The following is an 18,505-nucleotide window of genomic DNA, read 5'->3' as shown; positions in this document are numbered from 1 at the left end:
CTTTTCTTTCTCGGCCAACAATGAGTTAATTTAAGAGCCGACGCCGGCAATCTCTTTTGATCTTAAAGCAAAACGTGTCACTGTAGGTCACCGTTAATTATGATTGAAGGCCGGCACTCCGACCCGGTCGCTGGAATATAATACATGAACACTGACATCTCAAATGCAGCAGCGTTGATCAGATACATTCCCTTTCCCTTAGCTTCAATGAGATGAGATGAGACTCCCAATCAAAATCCTTTTGCGGGTGTCTTCTACGCACGACGACTAGATCGACGGCAAGCGTATCCTGTACCGGTAAATCCATTTTCTATATTAGATCTCGCATCTGAAGAGAAAAGAAGAACAATTGTATGGAAATATTGTGATTAATTATTCCTCTAATCCTCTACAAATCAGTTTGGTAATTCTAATCGTTCTTTTTGCATTTTAGGATCCTTAAAATAATTATATAAAAAGTTTATAGTGCTAAGATGACACCATTGATAAAACTAGTTTCGATATAGAATGAAATAATAAATGATATGAATATATTATAAAAAATACTATAATTATTATGAATATATCACTGTGACATACATACCATAACACAATAAAACATGCATATAATTGACCTCACCCTCCTCTAATCGTCAATATTTCTTTCTGTTCTTGGTGATTGACTGGAGCTGATGATATGCATATAGAAGATGCACGCTTCAGTTAATTCCGAGGGGTTTCATGAATTAATTGAAACTAAATAAATTCGATAACAGCTTACGAGATGCAGTGTTTTGTGGGTTTTTAGAGATATTAGATGAGGTATTTTGAAGCTTATTCTTGAAACTATTTTGACTGTATGCTTCTTGTTTATTGCTCATCTTCCTGTATTGCAGAAACCGGAGCAGGTGAGCAATCTCGGATTCAGACCTCCTGCACAGAAACAAACGTCTTCCTTCCAGCATGCAGATGTATTGGTCACTGTGCTTGGAAACCATGGGTTGTTTTCTAAAGATTTTTCTTCTTATATCTCAGAAAAAGCTTTTGTGTTTTTTCGTTCAAAGATCTGAAAATATAATATAAAAATATTGTATTTATAGTGTTTTTACATGATAATACAGTATTTTGAATAATACTGGAAAAACATTGTAACATAGTTATAAATATTATAACATAGTATTTTTGTTTTCAACAAAAAAGACTGGAAAGATACTGTGATACAATGTGAAAGTACTTTTTATGATATTATTGAAAACACTGTAATTCTGTGTATAAATATTGTAATTAGACTAGTTTACCCTGTGGACTAATCCATAAGAAGAAAAAAAAAAATGAAAAAAAGATTTGGTGAGTGAGGATATTTTAGGTATTAGAAAAGAAAACTCTATTTGAGAATTCTGGAAATGAGGTGCTTCTTGAGAAAACCTAAAAAAAAGAGAAGCTTCCCTATTATGATTCATTTAGGATACTGATCCTGCCATCTGTAACTATAGGCTCTGCTAAGAAACTACTTGGTTCTTTTTGTAGAACCTTACGAGCGTCGCAGATATCGTTACTGAAGGTGTCAACTGCTACAGGAGGTGTTGTTATGCTTCTCATTTTCCAACCTTTTATGAACGTGAAAGAAAAAGATGAATTCACAGATAAAGTTGGTCATCTGTAACTATTAAGAGCAAAGCAATGGAATCAACAGATCGATGATGCAAAGAGCCGCGCTGAAGAAGTTGCTTCGAAGGCATATGGGTTTATGATCAATGCGTGCATGCCTGTGAAATGATCTCAGAGATTAATGCAAAAGGACGCCGAATCCTTCTTAGAACGGCCCGGAAACAACCAGAGAGCGAAACAAACAAAAGAGAAAGAGCTGGTAACTTGGCACAAGTGAACAGGATGATTCCGACACTGAGAACACGCGAGTCTTTCTTCAGGAACTGATGGTGAGGAAACGTAGACAAGGACAAGGAATGGAAGGGAAGAAACGACATCGAGGGCACAGCTTCTCCGAGATCCATCAGCCGGCCGCCATGGCGCCACGTTAATCCACACCAATCCCGAGTTTGTGGCCGTCCAAGCCTGTGAACCAAAACCACAAGATACCAAGCACGGGAAACATCGCTTCTTCCATCTCCTGCCTTATATAAGCTCCCGTTTCCAACATCCTTGGTGCATCCCGAACAGCTCTCCCTCACCGTTTGATCCTTTGGTTGTCAGATGGCCGCCGCCGTCTCCACCGTTGGGGCTGTCAACCGAGTGCCGGTACCAAACAGCACTAGGCTTCACATCTTGCTTTGTTTATGAAGGAGTAGAGTTCTTCTTGTTTGATGCTCGCACTTTTGTTACGTGTAGTTTAGCCCGCATGGGTCAAGCTCAGGTGCTTCTGTCCCCAGGTCGGCTTTCTTCGGGAGTGCTCTGAAGAAAGCCAACTCCGGCCTGAGCCATGGACGGGTCTCGACTGCTAGCTTCAAGGTCTTGGCTGCCGATCTCGACGAGTCGAAGCAGACGAGCAGCGACAGATGGGCAGGCCTCGCGTCCGATGTATCCGATGACCAGCAGGATATCACAAGAGGGAAGGGGCTGGTCGACACTCTCTTCCAAGCTCCCATGGGCGACGGAACCCACATCCCCGTTATGAGCTCTTACGAGTACATCAGCCAGGGTCTCCGCCGGTAAGAAGAACCAAAACACCAACGCATTCTGTTCTTAGGACAGCTAATAATCTTGACTGTACGTGGTGATGATATGTGACAGGTACAACTTCGACAACACCATGGACGGATACTACATCGCACCAGCTTTCATGGACAAGCTTGTTGTGCACATCGCCAAGAACTTCATGAACTTGCCTAACATCAAGGTCAGCAGTCCAGCATTCCAGCTCGTCCTCTCTTTGATGCTTCTTTCCTGCCATGAGATGATGACTGGTTTAACGTCGAACAGGTTCCGCTCATTTTGGGTATATGGGGTGGCAAAGGTCAGGGGAAATCGTTCCAGTGCGAGCTCGTCTTTGCCAAGATGGGGATCAAGTAAGTGTTTCCTGCTTGCTTATGTTCTACCTCTTCACATCTCTTACTACCCTTTTGACGTTTGCTTGCAGTCCTATCGTGATGAGTGCCGGAGAACTGGAGAGTGGGAACGCGGGAGAGCCGGCAAAGTTGATCAGGCAACGGTATCGAGAGGCGGCAGACATCATCAAGAAGGGGAAGATGTGCTGCCTCTTCATCAACGATCTCGACGCAGGTGCCGGGAGGCTGGGCGGCACCACCCAGTACACCGTCAACAACCAGATGGTGAACGCCACCCTGATGAACATCGCCGACAACCCGACCAACGTGCAGCTCCCGGGGATGTACAACAAGCAGGAGAACGCCCGCGTACCGATCATAGTCACCGGAAATGACTTCTCCACGCTGTATGCTCCTCTCATTCGCGACGGTCGCATGGAGAAGTTCTACTGGGCACCGACCAGGGAGGACCGGATCGGTGTCTGCTTAGGTATCTTCCGGACCGACAACGTCCCCATGGAGGACATCGTCAAGCTCGTTGATGCCTTCCCAGGCCAGTCGATCGGTAAGCCTTCATGCAGATTTGGACGACTGTCAACAAAAGAGAAGACATCTGACGATCTGTGTTGTGCTCGAAACATGCAGATTTCTTCGGTGCCCTCAGAGCCAGGGTCTACGATGACGAGGTGAGGAAATGGGTGGCGGAGATTGGAGTCGAGAAGGTGGGTAAGAAGCTCGTCAATTCGCTCGAAGGGCCGCCGACGTTTGAGCAACCCAAGATGACGCTCGACAAGCTGATGGAGTATGGGAACATGCTGGTGAGGGAGCAGGAGAACGTGAAGAGGGTGCAGTTGGCGGACAAGTACTTGAGCGAGGCTGCACTCGGCGACGCCAATGCGGATGCCATCAAAACTGGATCCTTCTATGGTTAAGCCTGCAGCATCTGCTCGAGTGTTTGATGCATGCGATGGATTAGCAGCAGCACATTCTGTGCCATACTAATGGTGTAAAAGTTCTCTTGCTTTGTGTTCATGAATTCTGTTCCCGATATGCTAAAGAAAACTCGGTGACAGGAAGTCAAACTTTGCTGCCACAAGCATTTAGGTCGATTGGTGAAGTGGTGTCAACGTTTTCAGCAGTCTGGTCAACGAAATCCCTTTGCGTGTGTCTTGGAGTTGGTGGAGGAATTGGGATTGCCACCACAATCTTGTGAAACATGTGCAACATGTACTTGCCTGATAGCTACAGCCAGCATCAGGGCACGAACAATCGGAAGATGAGCTGATGGCTCAAGCAATCACTGAGAGGGCAAAGTCCATAATCCTCCCTATAAGCCTTAAGCTGGATCATTATGTCTATGCATATCCTTGTCTAACACACAGATGACAAGCTATACATTAGTCATATAAGAACATTGGTCGACTGAGCAAGCTTAATGAACATGAAAACACGCATCAACGTGGAGACTGTGGCAGTATTCTGAGGTCAACGGATATATGGATGATGACTTCTGACTTCTGACTTCTGACCAGTTAGCCCAGACGTTGACCTTTTGATGCCCTTCCAACTTATTCGTCCCCCGTAACTGAGGCCCACCACCTGAGGAATTGATTCCCGCAACTCCGGCCCCCTCAGGAGTCGACCGTCCCGCTGTCGGTGAATTCGGACTCGATGAGTAAGAGAGCGAGCATCAAAAGGGATCACGTGCGCCCCGACACTGTTCTACAGCTTTTGACTGCAGAAATATTCCTTGGCATCGTCCGGTTCGTGTCGTTCCTGTGATCTTGGCCGTTGCTCTAATATCCTGTGATAATCCAACGGTCGAAAAGTCATCTCTACAACACGACAGTGGCTACACTACGGGGCACCATCATCTCCACGTCACGACAGTGGCTCCTCCATCCTAGTCACTACATAAGCTCCTCACAGGAGGTTTCCAGATCCTCTCTCTCTCTCTCTCTCTGCGATGCCTAATAGTCCAATCTTTTTCACTCTTCTCCTCTCTCTTTTCCTCTCGGCTTCCGCCCAGCAAGACGAATTTGTCTACATAGGCTTCTCCGGCGATGCAGATGGCGGCGGAAGCAACATGAGCTTGAACGATGTGGCGGAGATCGAGAACAGCGGGATCCTGCGGCTGACGAACGAGACGAGCCGGCTGATCGGCCACGCCTTCTACCCTGCGGCCCTCCGGTTCCGGAACGCCACCACTGGCGTAGCCTTTTCCTTCTCCACCACCTTCGCGTTCGCCATCGTGCCCGAGTACCCCAAGATCGGTGGCCATGGCCTCGCCTTCACCATTGCGCCGACCAAAGAGCTCCCGGGGGCCCTGCCCAGCCAGTATCTCGGCCTCATGAATGCCTCCGACGTCGGAAACGCCACCAACCACGTATTCGCCGTGGAGTTCGACACCGTCCAGGACTTCGAGTTCGACGACGTCAACGATAACCACGTCGGCGTCGACGTTAACAGCTTGGTCTCTTACCCGACAGCTTCCGCCGCTTATTATGGCAACGATGGCGTCAAGAAGTGTCGGGAAGAAACCTGCAAAATAATTCTTTTCCCAACTAGAGGATCAGAATAACATTAAGATCATGGATCTTGGCTCAAGAGTAGCATATCTTCATTACATATGATGAATCTCCTCAAAAGAGAATTCTAGGTCTCACGGAATGAATATCGTAGGAAAGTACCTTAGAGAGGGTAAATTGTAGATCAACACCGTTAGGATTGTAGAGTTTGCTGCAAGGATTCTCCACATAAAATTTGGGTCGAAACTGATAACGTTTGACCACCGATCGTCAAGCAGAAAACTCAAAAACCTAATCATTCTCTCTCTATTTCTCTCTCTCTTTTCTCTGCACGCCGCCGCTGCACACTCACCGTGCACGCTGCACTCTCACTCAATTTGCCCTTTCTCTCTTGATTTCTTTGATTTGAGCTGATGGTCCAAATTTGTCCAAGCCCACATATGGGTTGGACCCAACAATTCTCCCCCTCCAGCTCATATGGTGGGCTATACCAAGTTCGCTCTTCGCCTACATGCTTCAAGTTTCTCCTTAGGCAAAGACTTTGTCAACATATCTGACCCATTATTATTGGTATGCACCTTTTCCAACTGTAATTCTTTCATCTCAAGCACATCACGAATTCAGTGATATCTCACATCAATATGCTTGGATCTAGAATGGTATGTTGAATTCTTAGAGAGGTGAATGACGCTCTGTCTGTCACAGTAAACAGTATATACTTCCTGTTTCAAGCCCAATTCCTGTAGAAACTTTTTCATCCATAAAGTTTCCTTACAGGCTTCAGTAACTACTATGTATTCTGCTTCTGTGGTTGATAGAGCAACACACTTCTGTAACTTAGACTACCAAGAGACTACTCCTCCTGCAAATGTCATCAAGAATCCTGAAGTGGACTTCCTGGAATCAGTATCACCTACCATGTCTGCATCTGTGTAGCCTTCTAACACAGGTTCATCACTGTCAAAACATAAACACAACCTGGAAGTACCTCTTAGATATCTTAATATCCATTTCACTGCTGTCCAATGTTCCTTTCCAGGATTAGAGAGAAATCGGCTGACAACTCCAATTGCATGAGCTATATCTGGCATAGTACAAACTATAGCATACATCAAACTGCCTACTGCAGATGAGTAAGGCATTTTGAACCTTTCTTCTTTTTCTTTTTTACTGTGCACGCTCTGCACTCTCACTCAATGTTGCCCTTTCTCTCTTGATTTCTTTGATTTGGGCACAATCCAGGCTTGGGTAGACTACGACGGAGCCGAGAAGGTCCTCGACGTCACCCTTTCCCATTTCTCCACGAAGCCGAGTACTCCGCTGCTATCGTTTCAGGTGGATTTGTCCCAAGTCCTCGTCGACGACATGTTCGTGGGCTTCTCGGCGTCAACTGGACTGCTCGCGAGCACCCATTACTCCTTCGGATGGAGTTTTAAGATGAAGGGCGCCTGTCGATCCCTCGAACTCTCCTCCCTGCCGTCGCTGCCTCAACCGAAGAAGAAAAATGTCACCTTGACTGTCGCTATCTCTGTCACGACCTTTGTTCTACTGATCGCTGCCGCCGCCGCCACAGCCTACCTCTTCTACTGGATCAAGAATGCCGATGTGATCGAGGCGTGGGAGCTCAACTGCGGCCCGCATCGCTTCTCCTACGAGGAGCTGAAGCGAGCCACCGAGGGGTTTCGAGACCAACAGCTCCTGGGCTTCGGCGGGTTCGGAAAGGTCTACAAGGGGACCCTTCCGGGCTCGCGGGTGGAGGTGGCGGTGAAGCGAGTGTCCCACGAGTCAAGGCAGGGGATCCGCGAGTTCTTGGCGGAGATAGCCAGCGTGGGGCGGCTCCGCCACCGGAACCTGGTCCAGCTCCGGGGCTGGTGCCGCCGCCGCGGAGACCTGTTCTTGGTGTACGATTACATGCCCAACGGCAGCCTCGACAAGTTCCTGTTTCGCGACGACTCTCTCGGCCAGCGGCCAAGGCCGGTCCTTTCGTGGCCACAGCGCATCAGGATCCTCCGCGGCGTCGCCTCCGCGCTCCTCTACCTTCACGAGGAGTGGGAGCACGTCGTGATCCACCGAGACGTCAAGGCCAGCAACGTCCTCCTCGACGCCGAGTTCAACCCCCGCCTTGGCGACTTCGGGCTGGCCAAGCTCCACGACCACCGCGCTAACCCCAGCACCACCCGCGCGGTGGGCACCCTGGGCTACCTCGCGCCCGAGCTCACCCGCACCGGCAAAGCCACCACCAGCTCCGACGTGTACGCATTCGGCGCCCTGGTGCTTGAGGTGGTGTGCGGGCGGCGGCCTGTCGAGCCGAAGGCGTTGCCGGAGGAGCTGGTGCTGGTGTGTTGGGCTGATGGCTCATATTCAGCCCATGTGGGCTTTATCAGCCCACAGCCCACACCCCCTCTTAACCTAACCCTAATTAAGATTATGGGGGTGTGATGGCTACGTTTTAGAGATAAATTATGGCTATAAAAAGACAGCAACGAGGCAGATCTTTGGAGCCACGAGATTCCAAAGAGAAGAAGGAGAACAAGGCAGAAAAGGAAGAGAAAAAAAGGGAAGAAGACAAGGACAACGCAGAGAGACTATTCTCAATCATCTAGCACTGTTCTCATCTCAGGATCAAATCTACAGTAGGCTCTTGCTGTGATTACTTGGGAGGTTTTAGATATTGTGGACAGTGACATGATCCTTGTATCCCAGTTATTCTCTTGTGGTTGTTGCTAGGGTTTTGGGCAAGAGATTGAGATTTATACATTCATTATTCTCATAGTGGATTATCTCTAGTTTGTCCCGTGATTTTTACCCTTCACATAGAAGGGGTTTTCCACGTATATCTTGGTGTTCTGTTTGATTGTGTTTCCATTTTATTCCGCTGCGTATTTTGGTCTTCTAGTATTTGTTCCTATAGAAAGGTTATTCCTATTTATATCCCCATCAACTGGTATCAGAGCGGGGTTTTGATGATTTAATTTTTGTATTTGAACATGGAGGCCAGTAATATTTCTCGTATGATTAGTTTGAATAGAAATAATTGGATAATATGAAAACCAAGATTGGAAGATCTCTTGTATTGCAAAGATTTGTATGGACCTTTGCAGGGGGATAGTGCAAAATCTACAACTATGACAGATGATGAGTGGAAGAGGTTAAATCGAAAAACAATTGGGTTTATTAGACAATGGCTTGATGATAGTGTCTTTCACCATGTTTCTACTGAAATTTCTGCATATTCTCTTTGGAAAAAATTGGAAAGTCTCTATGAAAAAAAAACAACTGACAACAAAGCTTTTTTGATCAGAAAACTTGTGAACCTAAAATATAGAGAGGGTACTTCTATTGCTGAGCATTTGAATGAAATGCAGAGTATTACTAACCAGTTATCCTCTATGAAAATGTCTCTTGATGATGAGTTGCAGGCATTGTTATTTCTCAGTTCATTACCAGAAAGTTGGGAGACACTGGTGGTTTCCCTCAGTAATTCTACACCAGATGGTATTGTCACTATGAGTCAAGTAACAAGCAGTTTGTTGAATGAGGAGTTGAGAAGAAAGAGTTCAGCAACATCTCAGAATGATTCACAGGCACTTATCTCAGAGAATAGAGGAAGGTCAAAGTCTAGAAGCAGTTCACGTATGGGTAGGAGCAAGTCAAGATCCAGAAAAGATATTGTTTGCTATAATTGTGGTGAGAAAAGACATTACAAGAACCAATGTAAGCAACCTAAGAAGAACAAGAAAAAGGGAAAAGAAGTGGAGTTTACAGAGTCAAAGGATAATACTATAGCTATAGTGCAGGGTGGTGATTATTTGATTTTGTCTCCTTCTGATGATATTTTTTCTTGTGTGTGTCAGGATCTTGAGTGGGTGATTGACACAGGTGCTTCTTATCATGCTACACCTTGGAGAGAATTTTTTGCTACATACAAGTCTGGAAACTTTGGTGTTGTCAAGATGGGCAACTATGACACAGCAGACATCATTGGCATGTGTGATATCCATTTAAAGACCAACCTTGGCTGCAAGTTGGTACTTAAGGATGTGAGGCATGTGATTGACTTGAGGCTGAATTTAATTTCAGTTGGAAGACTAGATGATGAAGACTATGAAAGCAGATTTTATAGAGGGCAATGGAAGCTTAGTAAGAGTTCTATTGTTATAGCTAGTGGAAAGAAATGTCATACTTTGTACAGGTTGTAGGCTAAAGCTTATGGTGAGCAGTTAAATGCTACAGAGAAAGACTTCAGTATGGAGTTGTGGCATAGGCGATTGGGACACATGAGCGAGAAGAGGCTGCAAGCTCTTTCCAAGAGAGATGTATTACTAGATCTTAGAGGTATACATCTGAACCCTTATATTGGTTGTTTGGCTGGTAAACAACAAAGAGTTTCATTTGCTAGTACTGCTTTGTCTAGAAAAATGCATGCCTTAGACCGTGTTTATACAGATGTATGTGGTCCTTTGAGGACAAAAACTCCTGGTAGATCTGTTTATGTTCTTGGTATAAGTTGTGCACTTTATTTTGTCACTTTTATAGATGATTTTTCTAGGAAAGTTTGAGCTTATGCTTTGAAGACCAAAGATTATGTTATTAATGTCTTCGAAGAGTTTCATGCCAGGGTTGAAAGGGAGACAGAAAGGAAATTGAAATGCATAAGATCATATAATGGTGGTGAGTATACAGGATTGTTTAATGACTATTGCAGGTCACATGGGATCCAACATGAGATGACAGTTCCTGGTACACCTCAGCATAATGCAATTACAGAGAGGATGAACCGCACCATCATGGAAAAGATCAGATGTATGCTTTCACAGGCCAAGCTACCCAAAAGGTTTTGGGATGAGGCTTTGAGGACTGCAGTTGATGTGATCAACTTATCACCATGTACAGCCCTAGATGGTGATGTTGCAGAGCATGTATGGTCAGGGAAAGATATTTCCTACAGGCATTTGAGAGTGTTTGGTTGTCGCACATTTGCACATATTCCAAACAATGAGAGGTCCAAGATGGATGGTAAGTCTAAAGAATGTATTTTTCTTGGTTACTCACATGATCAGTTTGGTTACAGGCTTTGGGATCTAGAAAAGCAGAAGGTGTTCAGGAGCAGAGATGTGGTCTTCTTTGAGGATCAAACCTTTGAGGATTTGAAGAAGAAGGCACCAGCCAAGACTTCTGCAGAAGGATTAGCAGATTGTGACCCAGTTATTCCTCCAGTATATCAGGGTGATGGGGGAGATGTGCAGGAAAATAGTATAGAGCCTGATGTTGATTTACCTGCAGGACATGTTAAGCAAGAAGAAGTAGGAGAACAAGTTCCCGTAGAATCTCAGTTGAGAAGATCTTCTAGACAACGTCAATCTTCCAGAAGATACTCTACAGATGAGTATGTGATACTTACTGATGCAGGTGAACCAGAGAGTTACCAGGAAACAATTGAGAGTGAGCAGAAAGAGAAGTGGTTAGTTGCTATGCAGGAAGAGATGGATGCTCTTTAGAAGAACCACACTTATGATTTGGTGCTGCTACCAAATGGAATGAAGGCCTTGAAGAACAAGTGGGTTTTTAGGTTGAAGACTCAAGAATATTGTTCTCAACCAAAGTAATTGGTTGTGAAAGGCTTTGGTCAAAAGAAAGGTATTGACTTTGAAGAGATATTTTCTCCTGTTGTTAAAATGTCTTCTATTCGTGTTGCTCTTGGTATTGCTGCTAGCCAGGACTTGGAGGTTGAGCAGTTAAATGTGAAGACAGCTTTCCTTCATGGTGATTTGGAGGAGGAAATTTATATGGAGCAACCAGAAGGCTTCAAAGTCAAAGGTAAAGATAATTTTGTCTGCAAGTTGAAGAAGAGCTTGTATGGGCTAAAGCAAGCTCCAAGATAGTGGTACAGAAAGTTTGATTCATTTATGATAGAAAATGGATACAAAAGAACGGCTTCAGATCATTGTGTGTACATCAAATGGTTTGGTGAGGATTTTATTATTCTTTTACTTTATGTTGATGACATGCTTATTCTTGGGAAAGATATGTCTAAAATTGATAGGTTGAAGAAGGAACTGAGTGAGTCTTTTGCAATGAAGGACATGGGGCCAGCAAAGCAAATACTAGGCATGCAGATTTCTCGTGACAGGAAAAACAAGAAGATTTGGTTGTCACAGGAGAAATACATCGAGAAGGTATTGGAAAGATTAAGTATGAGCAATGCTAAGCCAGTTGGTTCTCCTCTTGCAGGTCACTTCAAGTTGTGCTCAGAACAGAGTCCGTCAAGTGATGAGGAGAAGGAGAAAATGCAGAAGGTTCCTTATACTTCAGCAGTTGGAAGTTTAATGTATGCAATGGTATGTACGAGGCCAGACATTGCATATGCAGTGGGTGTTACTAGCAGATTTCTTGCAAATCTAGGCAAAGAGCACTGGGCAGTAGTGAAGTGGATTTTTAGATATCTCAGAGGGAGCTCTAAGGTTTGTTTAAGCTTTGGAGGTGGACCACCTGTGTTAACAGGTTACACAGATGCAAATATGGCAAGAGATATAGATACGAGGAAGTCTACTTCAGGTTATGTACTTACTTTTGCAGGGGGAGTTGTGTCATGGCAATCCAGGTTACAAAGGTGTATTGCTCTCTCCACGACAGAAGCAGAATATATTGCTGCTATAGAGGTATGCAAAGAAATGTTATGGATGAAAGAATTCTTACAAGAATTGGGGCTGAAACAGGAAAATTATGTGGTGCATTGTGACAGCCAGAGTGCCATCCATTTGTGTAAGAACCCAATGTTTCATTCCAAGTCAAAGCATATAGATGTCAGATACCACTGGATTCGAAATGTATTTGAAGAGAAGTAGTTGCAGCTTCAGAAAATTCATACAGATGACAACAGAGCAGACATGTTGACGAAGACCTTACCAAAAGAAAGACAGGAGATATGCCGACAGTTGGTCGGTATGTCTTCACATTGAGGAGTCATGGGACAGCCTCCCTTATGGGCTAAAGGGGGAGGTTGTTGGGCTGATGGCTCATATTCAGCCCATGTGTGCTTTATCAGCCCACAATCCACACCCCCTCTTAACCTAACCCTAATTAAGATTAGAGGGGTGTGGTGGCTACATTTTAGAGGCAGATTATGGCTATAAAAAGGTAGCAACGAGGCAGATCTTTGGAGCCACGAGATTCCAAAGAGAAGAAGGAGAACAAGGCAGAAAAGGAAGAGAAAGAAAGGGAAGAAGACAAGGACAACGCAGAGAGACTATTCTCAATCATCTAGCACTGTTCTCATCTCAGGTTAGATCAAATCTACAGTAGGCTCTTGCTGTGATTACTTGGAAGGTTTTAGATATTGTGGACAGTGACGTGATCCTTGTATCCCAGTTATTCTCTTGTGGTTGTTGCTAGGGTTTTGGGCAAGAGATTGAGATTTGTACATTCATTATTCTCATAGTGGATTATCTCTAGTTTGCCCCGTGGTTTTTACCCTTCACATAGAAGGGGTTTTCCACGTATATCTTGGTATTCTGTTTGATTATGTTTTCATTTTATTCCGCTGCGTATTTTGGTCTTCTAGTATTTGTTCATATACAAAGGTTATTCCTGTTTATATCCCGATCATGGTGGACTGGGTATGGGAGCGGTGGACTTCGGGGCGGTGGGCGGACGTGGTGGACCACCGACTGGGCGACGACTACGACCGCGAAGAGGCGGTGGTGGCTATAAAGGTGGGGCTTTGGTGCTCCCACCCCTCAGCAGCGGCCAGGCCAGACACGAGGGAGGTGGTGCGTTACCTCGATCGTGGAGACGCCGTGGAGGTGCCGCCATTGGCCGGACCCCCGGAGGAATACGACGCCGGCGAGAGCAACGGCGGGTTCGACGACTTCGTGCATTCCTACCTTGCCTCCTCGGAGAAGATCTCCAAGGGTTCGGTTGCTCTTGGACAAGAAGCTTCCCGTACCTGTGTTTAGCTTTGTGCTGCACTCTTTGAGCTCAATACAGAAGGCTCAAGTGAAAGATGTGGAGTGAGGATGTCTTTTCGCCATCACCTCCTCTGCAATGATGGAAGACTGCGTGTGCTTGCCTACATGCAGTCCTTTCAGGCTTTTGGATATGCATCATATGTTTTACTTTACTCGATTGAATTAGATGTTATCATGTACTATACTAATGATCGCTTGTATACGGACTAGATGATGAAGCTGAAATATTTCATTGACATAGATGATAGTGATACCTTACCCTCCATGGCTAAAGGTCCTTTACAGCTTATAAAGGAAGAGGTTCTCAGAAATCCTTTCCTTTCTTCTCAAGTTAGACTTTCAAGTAGTCAACTATCATTCTGGTTTGGTCAAACTTGGCTTCAGTGCTTTGCTGCTTGTAGTGCTTGCTTTGGACCTTGGAACATTAATAATAGCTCCATCTCCCATTATTTAGAACTTGTAAGCTTGTTACATGCCAAAAGGAATGAGATCTTAGATGTTTAGACTGTTGTTTTTGAGAGAAACTTGCTGAAAATGTAACGCTCTAAATCTAACGGAAGGTTGAAAATGGTACAATGTCAAAACTTTACATGTTTCTATTTAAGAATGTAAGATCAGAACCAAAACAAATAATTTCTACAGAATAATTATTACATAATTAATCAACTCACATGACATTAATCGCACAACTCAGCCCATAATCAATCTACTTATAGGACAATTAATATATTCAACAACTCTAAAAATTTATAATATTTTAATCCAAATAATATATATACACATATATATATGTATAAAGTAATTATAATGTACAGTAATTAATTTTTATGCCAGTTAAAAATTACGACTCATATGCCAGTTAAAACTTATTATAAATAAATATTTTTTTAAATAATTAATTTTTTTATATATTTAACATACGCTTTCGAAATATATATAAATATTAAATATTTTTTATGTTTATAAAGTTTACATATGCATTTGAAATTATGGTTTACTAATAATACTTTTCAAAGCATAAGACGCATTTAAATATATTTTCATAATGAGAATATAAATATAATTAATGTCATGTTTTTATAATAGTATTAATGGATACAACTACATTATATCTCACGACAAGGCTCACAATTATGTTTAACCCCTTTCGTGTAGATAACATATATCTCCTTGTGTCATAACTAACTAGACAATTATCATAATTAAAAGATAACATATCAATTACTTTCTTACAAAATTAAGAGTTTTATCAAATCCTATTTTCGCATATCATTTTAAAACTAATACATCATTTCAAAACTAATATTATTTAATGCATTTCAAATATAGTGGTTGAATAGATATTTTTATACGAATTAGATAACATAAATCAATAGATGCTTATAACATAAAAAAATAATTATTTCAATCATGTGCTTTTGCAAATGATAAACATCTAAATTCTTTTGTAAGACTCTTAAATGGTACAAAAATCTATAAATCATGTAAATCACTTATATTTATAATTTCTAAAGACATACAATTATCAGATATTTATGGCATATCCTCAATATAACATATTATCATCTTTTTTTTTCTTATTCTTCCAATATCATTATTATTATTATTTATTTCCTTAACAATATAAATATCTAATTAACTAAGAAATCATGATTCGATAATTTATAACTCAAAACATAAATATAAATAATAAGAATACAAAAGGAGTTCAAAATCATACCTAATATAATTTGCCTGAGCTTAATCTAAATCCATTTTGCATCAAAAGGAGTCCTCAATATATTTTTCTTAATAATAATAATAATTATTTTTTCTCTCTATCCTCTCATTTATTTTTTTTCTTCCTTTTGCTCCATCCCCGAGATCCTCTCTCTAGTTCTTCTTTCACCACTTCTTCTTCTCCTCCTCACAGTCGAGTCGAGACCTCTCTCTTCTTTCTATCTGTTCTTCCCTTCTCTCCCACAGACGCAACGTCTGTTTTCCTTCCAAGGGAGACATGAGAGACGGTAGAAAGCAAACCCTTATTTATTTTATACTCTTACAAATTTATTCCCTGATATATTTTTAATTTACATTTAATTCCTCAGAAAAATCAGGGAAATTACAGTTCAGCTGTTCATTCGTCATCACTCATCTCAGATGGTGAGGATGTCATATAGATTAATCCACCACCATATTGAAAGCAGGACGGACTGGACGTCTCGTGTGCTTGTGAGTAACCCTCTGAGGAGGTATTGTTTTTGGAAGGTGTGATACTGACATCATGTCCTGTGTCTTCTTCGCACATCTAAGCTATTCTACCGTTTTGTGGGTTGGACTCAAATCTATCAGACATGATGAGAACGAGGCTTATGATGAACTTTGTCGGTGCAAATTATTTATCCAACACAAGGTTTAAAATTTGGCTTATACATATATAACGACACTGATTAGTATTAAGCTATATGGCCTGATATCGATCATTGATCGGACCTATAAATACCAATCAATAGAGATAATTTGAAACCTTAGTTTAATGCATCTAATCAATTCAATGCAACCTTAGAAATCTATAAGCTTTTTTTTTTTTTGGTTTGAGATTTGGAAGTTATGGGGTCTAAATTACTATAGTAGCATTGAATCGATTAAATTGGGTCCAAATCAGGCTCATTATAAATTTGCTATAATTATTCAAAAAATATAAATAATATATCATAAACTTTTAGATAAAATAACACTAATAAAAATTTAAATTGGTATAAGAGGAAAAGACCTTTGTATTCAAGACTTATTAAGGTCATGATTTATAATAAAATTATATTTGAATTTTTTTTAATGTATTAGGTTAAGTTGATATATAGATAGATCAGCAATATTTACTAATCAGTTTTTGATGAGTTGGTGTGGTAGTAAATTACTATCAGATCAATAATATTTTATGTGTAAATATATTATTAATATTTAAGACGTAAAATATATCGAGCGAGGTTTTGGTGTTTTCGCCTATAGTTGACGGAATCATACGATCCACGAGAGACCAGACCAAACCGCGTGAAATGGTCCCCCGTTACACATTTCAGCAAACACCTTATCTGCCCTCCGTCTCTCCTACCCAAACAAACTCTGCGCAGGCGGTAGAGCTGTAGAGGAGGTGTCCAAACGTGTGTTAGCTTGGCTGTGCCAACCCAACCACGCCGCTACTACTTACTGCTTGCGAGGAGAAGGGCCCATCTCGTGCACCGTCACGCCATTGGTCAAACCCTTTATGTGAAGCGCTATATAAATAACCCCAAGCATTCACTCCTGTTCATGAGGGCCGCCCTCCCACATCTTAAAGCCGCACCAAACTGGCCACATCCCACGCATGCTCGGCCTTAATCCTCAGACGGCATCAATCCATCATCGGCGTCGACGTCCTTCGATGTCTGTAAGCCTTGAGAAGACGCAGCTGTAGCAGTCTCAGGTTTACTATAGATTCCACCGAGAGCGTACTTGTCGCTGCAGAGCTCCTCTCTCCTCTTTCTATAAAAAGCTGCAGCAGATTGGCTGTTGGCGTCGTCGAGTTACTTCGCATGTCAGAGAACTTCTTCTTTCCCTTGATGGAGAGCAGCGGTCCGTGCCTCTTGTGCGACGAGGAGCCCTTCCTTCTTAGTCCCACACCATCACCGAGACGTTCTTCTTCACCTCCACCCAACGCCGACGAAGACCGAGATAACAGCCTGCGTGATCTCCTGGAGAGGGAGCATCAGTATGCGCCCCGACGTGGCTACTTAGCTTACCTGCGGCAGTCTTCCAATCTCTCCGCTGCAAGAACCAGAGCAGTACGATACATCGCACAGGTAAAGGAGTCCATCGTCTTCCTTCTTTGGTGAACCATAATACTTGGATCTTGAATTCCTTCTCTTTTCTTCAGGTTTGCAGCCGGTTAAACCTGGCTACCGGCACTGCCTTCAGCGCTGTGAACTACCTCGATCGATTCATCTCCATGAACTGTGTCATGGTAATTACATCACCGTATTCTTGATGACATTTAGCAACTGCGGTGATGACTCATTTGTTGCTGAATTGGAATAGAGGTGGGAAGAGTGGATGGTGGACCTGTTATCGGTCGCCTGCCTCTCCATTGCTTCCAAGATGGACGAGGTCTCCATTCCTTCGTGGTATGATCTCCAGGTTAGTGTTACCACATGATGAACTAACATGTAATCTAGTGGTGGTGGTGATCGTGCTGCTGTCACATTCAGATGGAGGACCTGAACCATTCGTTTGCGGCGAGCACGATCCAAGAGATGGAATTGATGGTCCTCGAGAGGCTGGACTGGCGGCTCGCATGCATCACGCCCTTGTCGTACGTGGAAGTCCTGACGTGGGGTTCGGAGCACACACGCACTCCGTGCATTGCTCGCACGATCGAGCTCCTCCTCTGCGCTTTATCAGGTACAGTGAACGGCCGTCCCCCAACCCACGTCCCTGCACGGCTTCTGACATGGAAATCTAATGGCTAGAGAGCGAATTCCTCCGTTTTGATCCGTCGAGCGTGGCAGTGTCGGCTCTCAAAACCATCGCAGGAAGCGAAGCCGGCTTCTTCTTCTCCATGCTCCCCTTCTTGATTCCTCTGCAACACACGGTAGGACAAATCTAGCAATGTATAGACGTCTTCATTTCCACGAGTTACATTATCTCGTTTCTGTTCATGAAGGGGGAGGTTAATGGATGCCAGAAGATGATGGATGAGCTCTCCATACGCACGCATTCTGTGGTTTACTTGAGAACGGCTCAGTGCGTTCCTCATGTAGCAGAAGCAGACCCAAATTGAAAGAAGCAGAAGAAGGAAGAGAAGCAGAGATCCAACACAAGAATGCATTTTTCCTGATTCCAAGTATCCAAATGTACAGCATTCCATGAATCATCAGATTGTTTATTTGGAAACAAACACATCATTCAGCTGGAAGTTGTTCTTAAGATCATGTAATCGTAGCTTGATAGAGTTTTCTGTCACGATAGTTTATGAATCGGAGAAAGAAGAAGCTCACAACTACAGTGTATCTCA

General features: G+C 43.2%; 3 protein-coding genes across 3 annotated transcripts; all 3 read left to right on the top strand.

Moving 5' to 3' along the window:
* The first annotated feature begins 2,126 nt into the window (after positions 1-2,126).
* LOC103999634 (ribulose bisphosphate carboxylase/oxygenase activase, chloroplastic-like) lies at positions 2,127-4,013 on the top strand. The gene is made up of 6 exons (XM_009421434.3): positions 2,127-2,235; positions 2,326-2,645; positions 2,728-2,833; positions 2,917-3,002; positions 3,074-3,546; positions 3,627-4,013. The coding sequence occupies exons 1-6, from the start codon at positions 2,191-2,193 to the stop codon at positions 3,911-3,913; spliced, it is 1,317 nt and encodes a 438-aa protein (XP_009419709.2). The 5' UTR covers positions 2,127-2,190; the 3' UTR covers positions 3,914-4,013.
* Positions 4,014-4,947: 934 nt separating this feature from the next.
* LOC103999633 (L-type lectin-domain containing receptor kinase S.4-like) lies at positions 4,948-8,182 on the top strand. The gene is made up of 2 exons (XM_065127877.1): positions 4,948-5,506; positions 6,717-8,182. The coding sequence occupies exons 1-2, from the start codon at positions 4,948-4,950 to the stop codon at positions 7,946-7,948; spliced, it is 1,791 nt and encodes a 596-aa protein (XP_064983949.1). The 3' UTR covers positions 7,949-8,182.
* Positions 8,183-16,534: 8,352 nt separating this feature from the next.
* LOC103999631 (putative cyclin-D7-1) lies at positions 16,535-18,442 on the top strand. Its single transcript, XM_009421431.3, has 6 exons — positions 16,535-17,294; positions 17,369-17,455; positions 17,530-17,628; positions 17,700-17,892; positions 17,961-18,082; positions 18,155-18,442. Exons 1-6 carry the CDS (start codon positions 17,028-17,030, stop codon positions 18,269-18,271), a joined length of 885 nt encoding a protein of 294 aa, XP_009419706.2. The 5' UTR covers positions 16,535-17,027; the 3' UTR covers positions 18,272-18,442.
* The last annotated feature ends 63 nt before the right edge of the window (positions 18,443-18,505 follow it).

The sequence above is a fragment of the Musa acuminata genome, chromosome BXJ2-10 (genome assembly GCF_036884655.1).
Source record: "Musa acuminata AAA Group cultivar baxijiao chromosome BXJ2-10, Cavendish_Baxijiao_AAA, whole genome shotgun sequence".
NCBI lineage: Eukaryota > Viridiplantae > Streptophyta > Magnoliopsida > Zingiberales > Musaceae > Musa > Musa acuminata.
This window is presented reverse-complemented; position numbering and strand designations above follow the sequence as displayed.

Excerpts from the sequence above, each read along its gene's own strand:
- LOC103999634 (XM_009421434.3), top strand. The coding sequence starts at position 2,191 with ATGGCCGCCGCCGTCTCCACCGTTGGGGCTGTCAACCGAGTGCCG. Across the intron at positions 2,646-2,727 it reads ATCAGCCAGGGTCTCCGCCG|GTACAACTTCGACAACACCA; the intron begins GTAAGAAGAACC and ends GATATGTGACAG. Across the intron at positions 3,547-3,626 it reads CTTCCCAGGCCAGTCGATCG|ATTTCTTCGGTGCCCTCAGA; the intron begins GTAAGCCTTCAT and ends CGAAACATGCAG.
- LOC103999633 (XM_065127877.1), top strand. The coding sequence starts at position 4,948 with ATGCCTAATAGTCCAATCTTTTTCACTCTTCTCCTCTCTCTTTTCCTC. Across the intron at positions 5,507-6,716 it reads TGGCAACGATGGCGTCAAGA|TCTCTCTTGATTTCTTTGAT; the intron begins AGTGTCGGGAAG and ends AATGTTGCCCTT.
- LOC103999631 (XM_009421431.3), top strand. The coding sequence starts at position 17,028 with ATGTCAGAGAACTTCTTCTTTCCCTTGATGGAGAGCAGCGGTCCGTGC. Across the intron at positions 17,456-17,529 it reads TCTCCATGAACTGTGTCATG|AGGTGGGAAGAGTGGATGGT; the intron begins GTAATTACATCA and ends GAATTGGAATAG. Across the intron at positions 17,893-17,960 it reads CCTCCTCTGCGCTTTATCAG|AGAGCGAATTCCTCCGTTTT; the intron begins GTACAGTGAACG and ends TCTAATGGCTAG.